This window comes from Neofelis nebulosa, chromosome 2 (genome assembly GCF_028018385.1).
Source record: "Neofelis nebulosa isolate mNeoNeb1 chromosome 2, mNeoNeb1.pri, whole genome shotgun sequence".
NCBI classification, from domain to species: domain Eukaryota; kingdom Metazoa; phylum Chordata; class Mammalia; order Carnivora; family Felidae; genus Neofelis; species Neofelis nebulosa.
Window position 1 is genome coordinate 22,708,793 of NC_080783.1, and position 14,611 is coordinate 22,723,403.

The following is a 14,611-nucleotide window of genomic DNA, read 5'->3' on the forward strand; positions in this document are numbered from 1 at the left end:
TGTCAAAGAATCTGTGAAAACATATGCTCCCCGATTCTATTTGACCCTTTGGTTGCAGAAGGACTTTGCGTATGCTACATGATTAAACTTCAGGTCTTCCTGCAGCTTGGATTTGATTTAAAAAAAAAAAAAAGTAGCCCTGTTCTGCAGTTTGTTCTCTAACATTCAAAATCAATCTCCTGTAATTCATCTAGTCTGTCATTAGGCGTCATTGTAAAGCTGTTTCTTTCAAACCCCTAGCAAAGATGCTCTGTCTCTAAATTCTTATCAAAATGGGAAAGAAAAAGAGACCCAGACACAAATAAATGAGGAAAAGTTATTTTTTTATTGGTAACAGTACGAGCAATAAAATACATGTCCAAAGCATGTTTGCAGGCAAATTGTAAATGTTACCTGCTTGCAATATTTAACCAGATATTTCCTGATTTGGTACTATGCAAGGTATTTTCAAGCCTTAAAGGGAATGCCCTCTGTAGTGGGATATGCTGACCGTCAAGACCACGTTCGAACGGTGCCGTCAGAACCTCCGGAAAACAAATACTCTCCGTCATGAGAAAACACGACTGTGTGAGCCTCACTCTCGTGGCCCATCAATTTGTGAATCTGCCCTGATTTAAGATCCAGCAAATGGATAACCCCATTGCCACTCGCCTGAGCTAAAACTTGACCTGAGAGAGAAAGAGAGAATATCAAAGTTTAATTTCAAGCAGTCATAGTTTATAAGCAATGGAAACAGTTTCAGTTGTAATTCAACACTCATGTTAGATGTCAGTCATTAGATATGAGCTCTCATCTGTGTAGGAAATAATTCCAGTCAAAATGAAGACATGCCAATGGTTAGATTATAAAAAGTTTAAAATAAGGAAGTAAAACATAATGCTCTACTCCTTTATATGCAGAGGTCATCAAATGCCCTGCTACTCTCTTTATATTGGGAATTAGTAAAGAATTTTGAGAAGTTGAGGATGAAATCAACTGAGCAATGCAGGTTTATTTTTCAAGTCAATTATTTGTGAAAAAATGTCCAAAAGCATAGGTTCAAAATCTATGCCCCTATATAATGGATAATTTACATTTTCAACTTTGCATTATACTTTAACTTGTTATAATTATGCTAAATCTTTACTTAATTATAATATACATTTATGCTTTAAAAATTATGACACTTATGAACTTTCTTTTGGAGTTGGAGTGAAAATAGATATTCTCATTTAAAGGATGACTTAGGTTTTTTTACTCTAATTTAACATTCAAAATTATGTTAAACTAAATTTATATTGCATAAGAGCTAAATATAGCACAGAGTATTCTCATAATTTTTATACTGTATAATTTTTAGTGAATAATTTCCTTCAAGTGAAAAACATATCAGCAATCCAATGCTAATACTTTTATTAAAGTAGTAGCAAACTATCAGGAAGTTTAGAGGTAAGTAAAAATAATAGAATAAGTTTATATAAAGTCAGTATGTGGGGTAGATAAGTATAATATTAGTACTATCTGTGGGATTATCTAATCATACTTAGAAGGCATATTATTATTCCAGTAATAACATTTAAAATTAATTAAACTCTCAACATGTTAGATACTAGATTTAGTACCTAGTATATGAATAACTTCATATAATCCTTACAAGAATCTAATGATGAAGAAAATATTAACTTCATTATATGATGAACAAAGAGAGGTTTGGAAAGGCAAAGTGACTTGCTCAAGAGAACACGGAACGTATGGAGAGAGCTATCATTTAATCACTTTGAATCCATAGCCTGGGATTTTAGTCATTGTGTTTTCCACATCCAGCATAGTATTATTATCAATGATGCCTTCTTGACAGATTGTAAGTAGGTGATACATTGTGAAAATAAAATTTTTGTTTCACAGTAAAAATTTTTTAATGATATTGTTGTAAAAGTCACAGTAAAATATTTAATCACAAATTATATTACAAATTGTCATGATTATTTCAAAAACAGAGAAAAGTTATAAAAGTAAAGCTAACCATGATAAATATGGCCTATTTGCAAACCTTTATAACTACTGGGCTACTTCATCTAGAACAAAGCCTGACACAGCAAAGATCCTTAGGATGGATTAGAGTGTCCAAAGAAGCAGATGCGAATATTTATTATAAACCCTCTTCTACAAGTCTTTGCTGACAGAGGCATTACATATGGATTCCACTTCTAGCCTCATTCTATAGACAATTGCTATTTGTGACTTTACTATTTTTCTTGTAGTCTTCATATAACAGCTGGGAAGAGGACAAATATTATTTTCTATTTTTGAAACCAAACAGAATCAAAGTCCATAAAGAGAAAGGAAAAGATTTAGCTTTAAACAATTATCTTTTGTTGAAGTCAAATCTTTAACAATCATAATTAGAAACAGTTATTAATGTTCTTGGTAACTTCTGAAAGTTCAATAGAACAGAGAAAATAATACAAGAACCTAATGATAGGGTTATATAATTCAGCAGCACCATGCCTCAGGTTTTTCAAAATTTCATCTCTGATAGAACAGATTTTAGTCAGCAAGTTAATGGTGAGATTTTCAGGTTTACTTGAACTCATTTTCAGACGATTGCAAGATTGTGATTATATATATAAAATAACTCATTCCTAAAATGTGTGTAAATTTATAATCATGTTCAACTTCAAAGTATATACATTAGGGTCACCTGGTTGGCTCAGTCAGTCAAGCATCAGACTCAATTTCCACTTAGGTCATGATCTCACAGTTTGTGAGTTCAAGCCCCACATGGGACCCTGGGCTGGCTGTGTGGAGCCTGCTTGGGATTCTCTCTCTTTCTCCCTCTCTCTCTTCCCCTCTCCCACTCATGCTGTCTCTGTCTCTCTGAAAATAAATAAACTTAAAAAATTTTAAAAAAAGTATATGAGTTATTACATGGCATACAATGTCTGACCTAAAATTAGCTTTACTGGGAATTGAAATGCTGAACTCTTTCTAGGCTAGAAGATTTTCCAAATTACTTATCAGAATGTGTCAGTTACTACACTAGTATCTAGTTGGTGTGAGAGAGAGATGGCACTCTCAAAAACAAAACAAAACAAAAAACAAAATCACAGTATGATTATTGATAGCATCTGTAGAAAATGGAGTATTTACAGACATGTGCATAAGTATCTTTCTAAATATCTTGGTGATTGGCAATGAAAAATAAATCATGATATAAATCATTTGTCTTTTTTTTTTTCAATGTCACAGTCTTAATGAAAAATTTAGGAAGATTTATCCACAGCAAAACTTAATCAATGGAATAAAAATATGGTAGAAATAAAATTTTTAGCAGTATGATGACAATTTATGAAAATTTGTACTAATGCTTATATAAAGTTAATATGGTTCCTTAAAAATGTGAAATAACAAAAAATGATAAATTATATATTTATACTTTAAATATTTGATTAAAATGTTATAACAAAATTTAACCAAAACAATTGTCATGTAACTTGTAATTCCTGAATAGATTATTTTAAATGTCATTTAGCATAGTATTTTAATAAGAATAATTATACCAAGTTGTGAATGCACATATCCCATAAACATCATATAGATTTAAAGTACCTAATTTAAAAACATAGAGTAGTTAACCAACACTGATTTAAAAATAGAAATAGCCAAGTTGATTCATAAATGTATTTTAAAATAAAATATAAAGATTTGAACATCTATTATATAAAAAATGACTTGCTTTGTTTCTTTTGTTAACATTTAAGTTTTTAGGATGACCAAACTTTTCACAGAATAGAAACAAAATAAGCAGGTGGAGAAGATTGACATAATTTTGTAACTGCTATTCTTTAATATAAATAACTTAGTATATATCAACAGTGAGTGCTTATTACTATCTCTTCATTCACACATCTCTGAAAAACTTAATCTGTATTTTTATTTACCAAGACTTCAGAATACTTTCTTATTGATTAAATCAGCATCTTCTTTGATGACCGATGAGGTTTGAATGAGGATTACGTGTGTGGGTATCCATTTTACTCTATCGGATGAATTTTCCAATTTTCTTTTGGCTTAGAAGATAAGCAGTAAATTTTACCTACCCAAACTATTGCTCTGCTATTAAATGAGACAGCCAACCTTTGAAAATTAGTAGGTCTCTGAAATTTTAGTTCTAAAATTTTTTAAGCTTTATTTATTTTTGAAAGAGAGAGAGAGCGAGCATGAGTGGGGGAGGAGCAGAGAGAGGGAGACACAGAATCCGAAGCAGGCTCCAGGCTCTGAGCTGTCAGCAGAGCCCGACGTGGGGTTCCAACTCACGAACCATGAGATCATGACCTGAGCTAAAGTCGGATGCTTAACCGACTGAGCCACCCAGTTGGGTGGTAAATATTTATATTTATTAATAAATATTATATTTATATTTATATAAATATATAAATATATAAATTTGCTGATGGCATGGCTTCTTTATGCTTTGTTTAAAAGGTAAATTTTTGAAAAATATGTCTAATAGTGTCTTACACAAAGCCATCTCAATTGCATTTGGTATAAAAACTTGAATATTTGAATGCACCTACTTATTTAAGCTACATTAGCAATAGAATCTCTTGAAGAAGTTTATAGAATGAATTAGCTCATGAAAATCCAGTGGTAAAATTTTTTCTGGGTATATGCAATAACTTTGGATAAACCAACAAATTGGAAAGTCTTAATCCCATGCTAATAGAATGTGCAAATGAAATATTGGCACTTTTTCAAAGTGAAAAGTTTTTAATTCATTTTAGATACATATATGTGTGAAAACTCAATTTGATTTTAAGAATCTACACCTAGAAGAGCCAAGAGTTATTTTAAACTTTTTAACGCTTGCCTGCTAACCAAGGCAAATTCTTAAGATTACAATATATTTTTTAATATATATATTTTTAATTTTGTAAATGTTTATTTATTTTTGAAAGAGAGAGACAGACAGAGTATGAGCAAGGGAGGGGCAGACAGAAAGGGAGACACAGAATCTGAAGCAGGCTCCAGGCTGCAAGTTGTCAGCACAGAGCCTGACGTGGGATTTGAACCCACGATCTGGGAGATCATGACCTGAGCCAAAGTTGGACGCCCAACTGACTGAGCCACCCAGGCACCCCAAAAGATTTTATTTTTAAGTAATCTCTACACCCAACGTGGAGATCAAATTCATAACCCAGAGATCAAGCCAGGCGTCTGAAGGTTATAATATTTTGACACCAATCGTGAAACTTGACACATTGAGTACTTAATCCCTGCTTGTTGCATAGGAGTTAAGATGTGATAAGACCCTTACGACATTTTTTTAAGTAGAAAGGATATGAGTACGTTTCTTTGTCTTTCGGGTTTATCAGAATGACATGAAACAATAGCTATCATTTATTGGGTATCTAGAGCACCACATGTTACCTCACATGTTCTGCATTTAACCCTGAGAGGTAGAGATAGATTCTCCCTTTTTAGCTAATGGAGAATGGGACTCAGAAAAGGTAAATCTGGAACGTTAGTCAAAATCTTTATTATTCAAAAAGTCTTGCTTCATTTCTTGCCTTAGTGTTTCTTCTATAAATTAAGATTCAGGTAAGTATGACACTTTGGGGCTTTTCTATGAATGCCACTGAATTTCATAGGTAAATAGGCTCTTAAGTTTAATGCTCGTGTTAATCTCATAAGTCTTTTATTCAGTGTTGATTTTACTACTTTATGGGACTCTAAAACTAAAACATCCATATTCTTGAGGGAGATATATGTATCTCCATTAATTCTTAAATATATAACCTTATAATGCATATATCATACATATTAAAAATCATACCCAACTGATAAAGATATTCATGTTAAATCCCTTCTCATATTTCTGTCAAAATTATCTTTTTAGTTCTTCCATTTCTGTTTTGGTACTATATTCTGTTTTCCAGACATCAAACTACAGTGACATTCATTTCTCAACTTTCTCCCTCTCCAACCTCAGCCCAAGTTCTATCCATTCATTTTTACTAACTTTCTACAGTTTGCTAATTTTCAGCTGTTACGTTCACAGAATGACAAGTCCTTGTTTTTATTTGTCACCGCCATTGAAATGGTACACCAAATGATCATTTTTATTATCATTTCTTTACTTTAAAATCTACATATATTAACTCCTAAGGTGTTTCTTCAGTAATGTCCCTCCTATTTTATTTTTTTATTTTTTTTTTTTGTCTTTTTTTTAATTTATTTATTTATTTTTTTTAATATATGAAATTTACTGTCAAATTGGTTTCCATACAACACCCAGTGCTCATCCCAAAAGGTGCCCTCCTCAATACCCATCACCCACCCTGCCCTCCCTCCCACCCCCCATCAACCCTCAGTTTGTTCTCAGTTTTTAACAGTCTCTTATGCTTTGGCTCTCTCCCACTCTAACCTCTTTTTTTTTTTTTTTCCCTTCCCCTCCCCCATGGGTTTCTGTTACGTTTCTCAGGATCCACATAAGAGTGAAACCATATGGTATCTGTCTTTCTCTGTATGGCTTATTTCACTTAGCATCACACTCTCCAGTTCCATCCACGTTGCTACAAAAGGCCATATTTCATTTTTTCTCATTGCCACGTAATATTCCATTGTGTATATAAACCACAATTTCTTTATCCATTCATCAGTTGATGGACATTTAGGCTCTTTCCATAATTTGGCTATTGTTGAGAGTGCTGCTATAAACATTGGGGTACAAGTGCCCCTATGCATCAGTACTCCTGTATCCCTTGGATAAATTCCTAGCAGTGCTATTGCTGGGTCATAGGGTAGGTCTATTTTTAATTTTCTGAGGAACCTCCACACTGCTTTCCAGAGCGGCTGCACCAATTTGCATTCCCACCAACAGTGCAAGAGGGTTCCCATTTCTCCACATCCTCTCCAGCATCTATAGTCTCCTGATTTCTTCATTTTGGCCACTCTGACTGGCGTGAGGTGGTATCTGAGTGTGGTTTTGATTTGTATTTCCCTGATGAGGAGCGACGTTGAACATCTTTTCATGTGCCTGTTGGCCATCCGGATGTCTTCTTTAGAGAAGTGTCTATTCATGTTTTCTGCCCATTTCTTCACTGGGTTATTTGTTTTTCGGGTGTGGAGTTTGATGAGCTCTTTATAGATTTTGGATACTAGCCCTTTGTCCGATGTGTCATTTGCAAATATCTTTTCCCATTCCGTTGGTTGCCTTTTAGTTTTGTTGGTTGTTTCCTTTGCTGTGCAGAAGCTTTTTATCTTCATAAGGTCCCAGTAATTCACTTTTGCTTTTAATTCCCTTGCCTTTGGGGATGTGCCGAGTAAGAGATTGCTACGGCTGAGGTCAGAGAGGTCTTTTCCTGCTTTCTCCTCTAAGGTTTTGATGGTTTCCTGTCTCACATTCAGGTCCTTTATCCATTTTGAGTTTATTTTTGTGAATGGTGTGAGAAAGTGGTCTAGTTTCAACCTTCTGCATGTTGCTGTCCAGTTCTCCCAGCACCATTTGTTAAAGAGACTGTCTTTTTTCCATTGGATGTTCTTTCCTGCTTTGTCAAAAATGAGTTGGCCATACGTTTGTGGGTCTAGTTCTGGGGTTTCTATTCGATTCCATTGGTCTATGTGTCTGTTTTTATGCCAATACCATGCTGTCTTGATGATTACAGCTTTGTAGTAGAGGCTAAAGTCTGGGATTGTGATGCCTCCTGCTTTGGTCTTCTTCTTCAAAATTACTTTGGCTATTCGGGGCCTTTTGTGGTTCCATATGAATTTTAGGATGGCTTGTTCTAGTTTCAAGAAGAATGCTGGTGCAATTTTGATTGGGATTGCATTGAATGTGTAGATAGCTTTGGGTAGTATTGACATTTTGACAATATTTATTCTTCCAATCCATGAGCAGGGAATGTCTTTCCATTTCTTTATATCTTCTTCAATTACCTGCATAAGCTTTCTATAGTTTTCAGCATACAGATCTTTTACATCTTTGGTTAGATTTATTCCTAGGTATTTTATGCTTCTTTGTGCAATTGTGAATGGGATTAGTTTCTTTATTTGTCTTTCTGTGGCTTCATTGTTAGTGTATAAGAATGCAACTGATTTCTGTACATTGATTTTGTATCCTGCAACTTTGCTGAATTCATGTATCAGTTCTAGCAGACTTTTGGTGGAGTCTATCGGATTTTCCATGTATAATATCATGTCATCTGCAAAAAGCGAAAGCTTGACTTCATCTTTGCCAATTTGGATGCCTTTGATTTCCTTTTGTTGTCTGATTGCTGATGCTAGAACTTCCAGCACTATATTAAACAACAGCGGTGAGAGTGGGCATCCCTGTCGTGTTCCTGATCTCAGGGAAAAAGCTCTCAGTTTTTCCCCATTGAGGATGATGTTAGCTGTGGGCTTTTCATAAATGGCTTTTATGATCTTTAAGTATGTTCCTTCTATCCCGACTTTCTCAAGGGTTTTTATTAAGAAAGGGTGCTGGATTTTGTCAAAGGCCTTTTCTGCATCGATTGACAGGATCATATGGTTCTTCTCTTTTTTTTTGTTAATGTGATGTATCACGTTGATCGATTTGCGAATGTTGAACCAGCCCTGCATCCCAGGAATGAATCCCACTTGATCATGGTGAATAATCCTTTTTATATGCTGTTGAATTCGATTTGCTAGTATCTTATTGAGAATTTTTGCATCCATATTCATCAGGGATATTGGCCTGTAGTTCTCTTTTTTTACTGGGTCTCTGTCTGGTTTAGGAATCAAAGTAATACTGGCTTCATAGAATGAGTCTGGAAGTTTTCCTTCCCTTTCTATTTCTTGGAATAGCTTGAGAAGGATAGGTATTATCTCTGCTTTAAATGTCTGGTAGAACTCCCCTGGGAAGCCATCTGGTCCTGGACTCTTATTTGTTGGGAGATTTTTTATAACCGATTCAATTTCTTCGCTGGTTATGGGTCTGTTCAAGCTTTCTATTTCCTCCTGATTGAGTTTTGGAAGAGTGTGGGTGTTTAGGAATTTGTCCATTTCTTCAAGGTTGTCCAATTTGTTGGCATATAATTTTTCATAGTATTCCCTGATAATTGTTTGTATCTCTGAGGGATTGGTTGTAATATTTCCATTTTCATTCATGATTTTATCTATTTGGGTCATCTCCCTTTTCTTTTTGAGAAGCCTGGCTAGAGGTTTGTCAATTTTGTTTATTTTTTCAAAAAACCAACTCTTGGTTTCGTTGATCTGCTCTACAGTTTTTTTAGATTCTATATTATTTATTTCTGCTCTGATCTTTATGATTTCTCTTCTTCTGCTGGGTTTAGGCTGCCTTTGCTGTTCTGCTTCTATTTCCTTTAGGTGTGCTGTTAGATTTTGTATTTGGGATTTTTCTTGTTTCTTGAGATAGGCCTGGATTGCAATGTATTTTCCTCTCAGGACTGCCTTCGCTGCATCCCAAAGCGTTTGGATTGTTGTATTTTCATTTTCGTTTGTTTCCATATATTTTTTAATTTCTTCTCTAATTGCCTGGTTGACCCACTCATTCGTTAGTAGGGTGTTCTTTAACCTCCATGCTTTTGGAGGTTTTCCAGACTTTTTCCTGTGGTTGATTTCAAGCTTCATAGCATTGTGGTCTGAAAGTATGCATGGTATAATTTCAATTCTTGTAAACTTATGAAGGGCTGTTTTGTGACCCAGTATATGATCTATCTTGGAGAATGTTCCATGTGCACTCGAGAAGAAAGTATATTCTGTTGCTTTGGGATGCAGAGTTCTAAATATATCTGTCAAGTCCATCTGATCCAATGTATCATTCAGGGCCCTTGTTTCTTTATTGACTGTGTGTCTAGATGATCTATCCATTTCTGTAAGTGGGGTGTTAAAGTCCCCTGCAATGACCACATTCTTATCAATAAGGTTGCTTATGTTTATGAGTAACTGTTTTATATATCTGGGGGCTCCGGTATTTGGCGCATAGACATTTATAATTGTTAGCTCTTCCTGATGGATAGACCCTGTAATTATTATATAATGCCCTTCTTCATCTCTTGTTACAGCCTTTAATTTAAAGTCTAGTTTGTCTGATATAAGTATGGCTACTCCAGCTTTCTTTTGGCTTCCAGTAGCATGATAAATAGTTCTCCATCCCCTCACTCTCAATCTAAAGGTGTCCTCAGATCTCAAATGAGTCTCTTGTAGACAGCAAATAGATGGGTCTTGTTTTTTTATCCATTCTGATACCCTATGTCTTTTGGTTGGTGCATTTAATCCATTTACATTCAGTGTTATTATAGAAAGATACGGGTTTAGAGTCATTGTGATGTCTGTATGTTTTATGCTTGTAGTGATGTCTCTGGTACTTTGTCTCACAGGATCCCCCTTAGGATCTCTTGTAGGGCTGGTTTCGTGGTGACAAATTCCTTCAGTTTTTGTTTGTTTGGGAAGACCTTTATCTCTCCTTCTATTCTAAATGACAGACTTGCTGGATAAAGGATTCTCGGCTGCATATTTTTTCTGTTTAGCACACTGAAGATATCGTGCCAAGCCTTTCTGGCCTGCCAAGTTTCAAAGGAGAGATCAGTCACGAGTCTTATAGGTCTCCCTTTATATGTGAGGGCACGTTTATCCCTTGCTGCTTTCAGAATTTTCTCTTTATCCTTGTATTTTGCCAGTTTCACTATGATATGTCGTGCAGAAGATCGATTCAAGTTACGTCTGAAGGGAGTTCTCTGTGCCTCTTGGATTTCAATGCCTTTTTCCTTCCCCAGTTCAGGGAAGTTCTCAGCTATAATTTCTTCAAGTACCCCTTCAGCACCTTTCCCTCTCTCTTCCTCCTCTGGGATACCAATTATGCGTATATTATTTCTTTTTAGTGTATCACTTAGTTCTCTAATTTTCCCCTCATACTCCTGGATTTTTTTATCTCTCTTTCTTTCAGCTTCCTCTTTCTCCATAACTTTATCTTCTAGTTCACCTATTCTCTCCTCTGCCTCTTCAATCCGAGCCGTCGTGGTTTCCATTTTGTTTTGCATTTCGTTTAAAGCGTTTTTCAGCTCCTCGTGACTGTGCCTTAGTCCCTTGATCTCTGTAGCAAGAGATTCTCTGCTGTCCTGTATACTGTTTTCAAGCCCAGCGATTAATTTTATGACTATTATTCTAAATTCACTTTCTGTTATATTATTTAAATCCTTTTTGATCAGTTCATTAGCTGTTGTTATTTCCTGGAGATTCTTCTGAGGGGAATTCTTCCGTTTGGTCATTTTGGATAGTCCCTGGAGCGGTGAGGACCTGCAGGGCACTTCCCCCGTGCTGTGGTGTATAACTGGAGTTGGTGGGCGGGGCCGCAGTCCGACCTGATGTCTGCCCCCAGCCCACCGCTGGGGCCACAGTCAGACTGGTGTGTGCCTTCTCTTCCCCTCTCCTAGGGGCGGGATTCACTGTGGGGTGGTGTGGCCCGTTTGGTCTACTTGCACACTGCCAGGCTTGTGGTGCTGGGGAGCTGGCGTATTAGCTGGGGTGGTTAGGCAAGGTGCACGGGGGCGGGAGGGGCAGGCTTAGCTCGCTTCTCCTTAGGTGATCCACTTCAGGAGGCGCCCTGTGGCAGCGGGAGGGAGTCAGATCCACTGCCGGAGGTTTGGCTCCGCAGAAGCACAGAGTTGGGTGTTTGCGCGGAGCGAGCAAGTTCCCTGGCAGGAACTGGTTCTCTTTGGGATTTTGGCTGGGGGATGGGCGGGGGAGATGGTGCTGGCGAGCGCCTTTGTTCCCCGCCAAGCTGAGCTCTGCCGTCCGGGGGCTCAGCAGCTCTCCCTCCCTTTGTCCTCCAGCCTTCCTGCTTTCTGAGCAGAGCTGTTAACTTCTGACCTCCCAGACGCTAAGTCGAGCTTGCTGTCGGAACACAGTCCATCTGGCCCCTCCGCTTTTGCCAGCCCGACTCGGGGGCTCTGCTTGGCCGGCGAGCCGCCCCTCCGCCCCGGCTCCCTCCCGCCAGTCCGTGGAGCGCGCACCGCCTCGCCGCCCTTCCTACCCTCTTCCGTGGGCCTCTCGTCTGCGCTTGGCTCCGGAGACTCCGTTCTGCTAATCCTCTGGCGGTTTTCTGGGTTATTTAGGCAGGTATAGGTGGAATCTAAGTGATCAGCAGGACGCGCGGTGAGCCCAGCGTCCTCCTACGCCGCCATCTTCCGGAACTCCATGTCCCTCCTATTTTAAAATACCATAAATTTTAATAGAACAACACCAAAAGCAGCAGCAGCAACAAAGAGACTCCTTACAACTCTGACATGCTCAGGTTTTGTTTTATTTATTTATTTAAATTTTTAAAAAAATATTTATTTTGTTTTTGAGAGAGAATGCACAGAAGTGAGAGAGGAAGGGAAAGAGAGAGAGACAGAGTTTCCCAAGTGGACTCCACACTGACAGCAGTGAGCCGGATGTGAGGCTCAAACTCACAAATTGCAAGATCATGACATGAGCTGACACCACCCAGGTGCCCCTTTCAGGCTTTTACATTCAAACATCTCTTTTTGCAAATGAACAGCTGAGATGAATGACTTCCCCAAGGCAAGAAAAAGTATTTATGGCAGTTGAAGAACCTGGTTGAAATCAGATCTTTGACTCCCAAATCTGTGCTCTTTTTACTATTGCCTTCTGACACTGAATAATGTTCTAGTATCTTAGCATGACTTTTAAGACCTCTATACTCCAAATTGGCATTTATTTAATCAAATACACTTTTACATGAACCCTATATTCTCCATCAAATGATTTGCCACTATTTCTTGCATTTATTTTTCACCTCCCCATCTTTGGATTATCGCTTCTGTTATTCCCTCTGGTGAAATATTTTTCTTAGCTATTTCCATGGTCGCCAACCATATCTTCACAATAAAAGTGAACCCATTTGTTAAGTCCCAGTTCAAAATGACTTTCTTCTTCTTGTTGATATAAGACATCTCTAGTGGAGATCTTCCTTTTCTGAACATTCATTTCATTTTATTCATGCCATTCATATGTAATAAGATGCCACAATAAATATATGTTAGCTGTGTATTTGTCTTACCTTCTTAACTTTGTAATTACTTGGGAACAGGGACATGCCATATTTTTGCATTCCCCTCCCAGCTGAGGGGAATGAGTACAACATAGGCTGTTATACTCAATCCTCAGTATTAGTATTAACATTTTTCACAATTAAATATTTTAGTCTTTGTTATCTGCCAAGCACTGTTCTAAGTCCTTTATACATGTTATCTCATTTTATCTTTACAACCCTATGGAGTAGATATATACCAGCACATTCCACTATAGCATATGTGACTCACATGCAGCTATTGAGCACTTGAAATACTTAAGCACTTGCAGCATACTGAAATATGCAGTAATTGTAAAATGTTCAGCAGATTTCAGACTTGAGGAACAAAATGCAAAATATTTTATTAATTTTGTTTTGATTACATGTGATGAAATGTATTATAAAATTAATTTCACCTATTTTTTAAAAGCATGGCTACTAAAAATTTTTAATTATGTATGTGGTTCATATTATATTTCTATTGGACAGTGCCAGCACATATCCTACTTCATACTAGAAGAAAATGAGGCTTAGAGAGATGAAAGTGACTTCTCCAAGGCCACACAGCTTATAAGTAGTGGAGTCTGGACTTGAGGGCTATATGACTCCAAAGCTCATGCTCTCATCATTTACATCATACCCTAATACCTCGGATGAATTTTTACTGATTGGCTCAATATTGTCCCTCCTACTGTGATTAAGCTTCCTTTACTAAAATGCAATATGAGTCAGAGTAAACATCTCTTGGGTGTGTCGCTCCAGTTTCCAGCTAAATATGTGCTTGCTCCTAGGAATACTTTAACGTTAATTTCTATTTAAGTAAAAGAAATATTTCAAAATTTCATTTCTGTGGTTACCCTAATGGCACTTATTGACTCCAAGAATCTTACTGTACAATTAGCTTCCTGGGAATAAGGGTGGGGGTGCTTAGAAAAGCAGCTTTTATTCTTGTAGCACTCAGAGTCCATCCATGTACCCGACATTCAACAGTGCCTTAGTGAGCAAATATCAAAACAAATCAAACACAAAAAAGTACCTTCCACAACTTCAGATAAGTGTTTTATATGTGTTTTGTATTTTATATGTTATAAAAATTTATCATGTCATTTTTGCTCTAGAGGAAACAAAAACAAGAATATAGCTTCCTTCTGATGCTTATTTGACTAACATTGTCTCAGACTCTCCTAAACAGTATATTTGAATATAGTTAATATATTTTTCCCAATTCCTTACACAGGTTATTCATGGAATGAGAAATTTCTTGTTTTGTTGAAAGATGTCAACTTAATTTCTTTTACCTGAAGGATATCTTCAGAATTACAGACAAAGTTAAGTTGTTAGATTGATAAAATTATCTAAGGGAGAGTTATTGGGAACTCAGTTGTCAATATGACAATTCATATTCCCTGAAATTGCAAATAAAAATTGAGATGCATAAAACATTTTTTAAGAATTCTCATAAATATACAGCATTATATTAGTTTCAAGTACAATACAGTGATTCAACAATTCTATACATTACTCAGTGCTCATCATGAGAGCACTCTTAATCCCCCCTTCACTGATTTCACCCAT

General features: G+C 36.7%; 1 protein-coding gene across 2 annotated transcripts in view; it reads right to left on the reverse strand.

Annotated features, from left to right (window-relative positions):
* Nucleotides 1-302: 302 nt before the first annotated feature.
* The window catches only part of SPAG16 (sperm associated antigen 16), a 1,005,541-nt gene continuing 991,232 nt past the window's right edge, over nt 303-14,611 (reverse strand). For both annotated transcript variants that reach the window (XM_058706052.1, XM_058706047.1), the window contains one exon: nt 303-668. In XM_058706052.1, the coding sequence (XP_058562035.1) occupies nt 493-668 (176 nt within the window). In that variant the 3' untranslated portion in view covers nt 303-492. The remainder of the gene's footprint in view (nt 669-14,611) is intronic.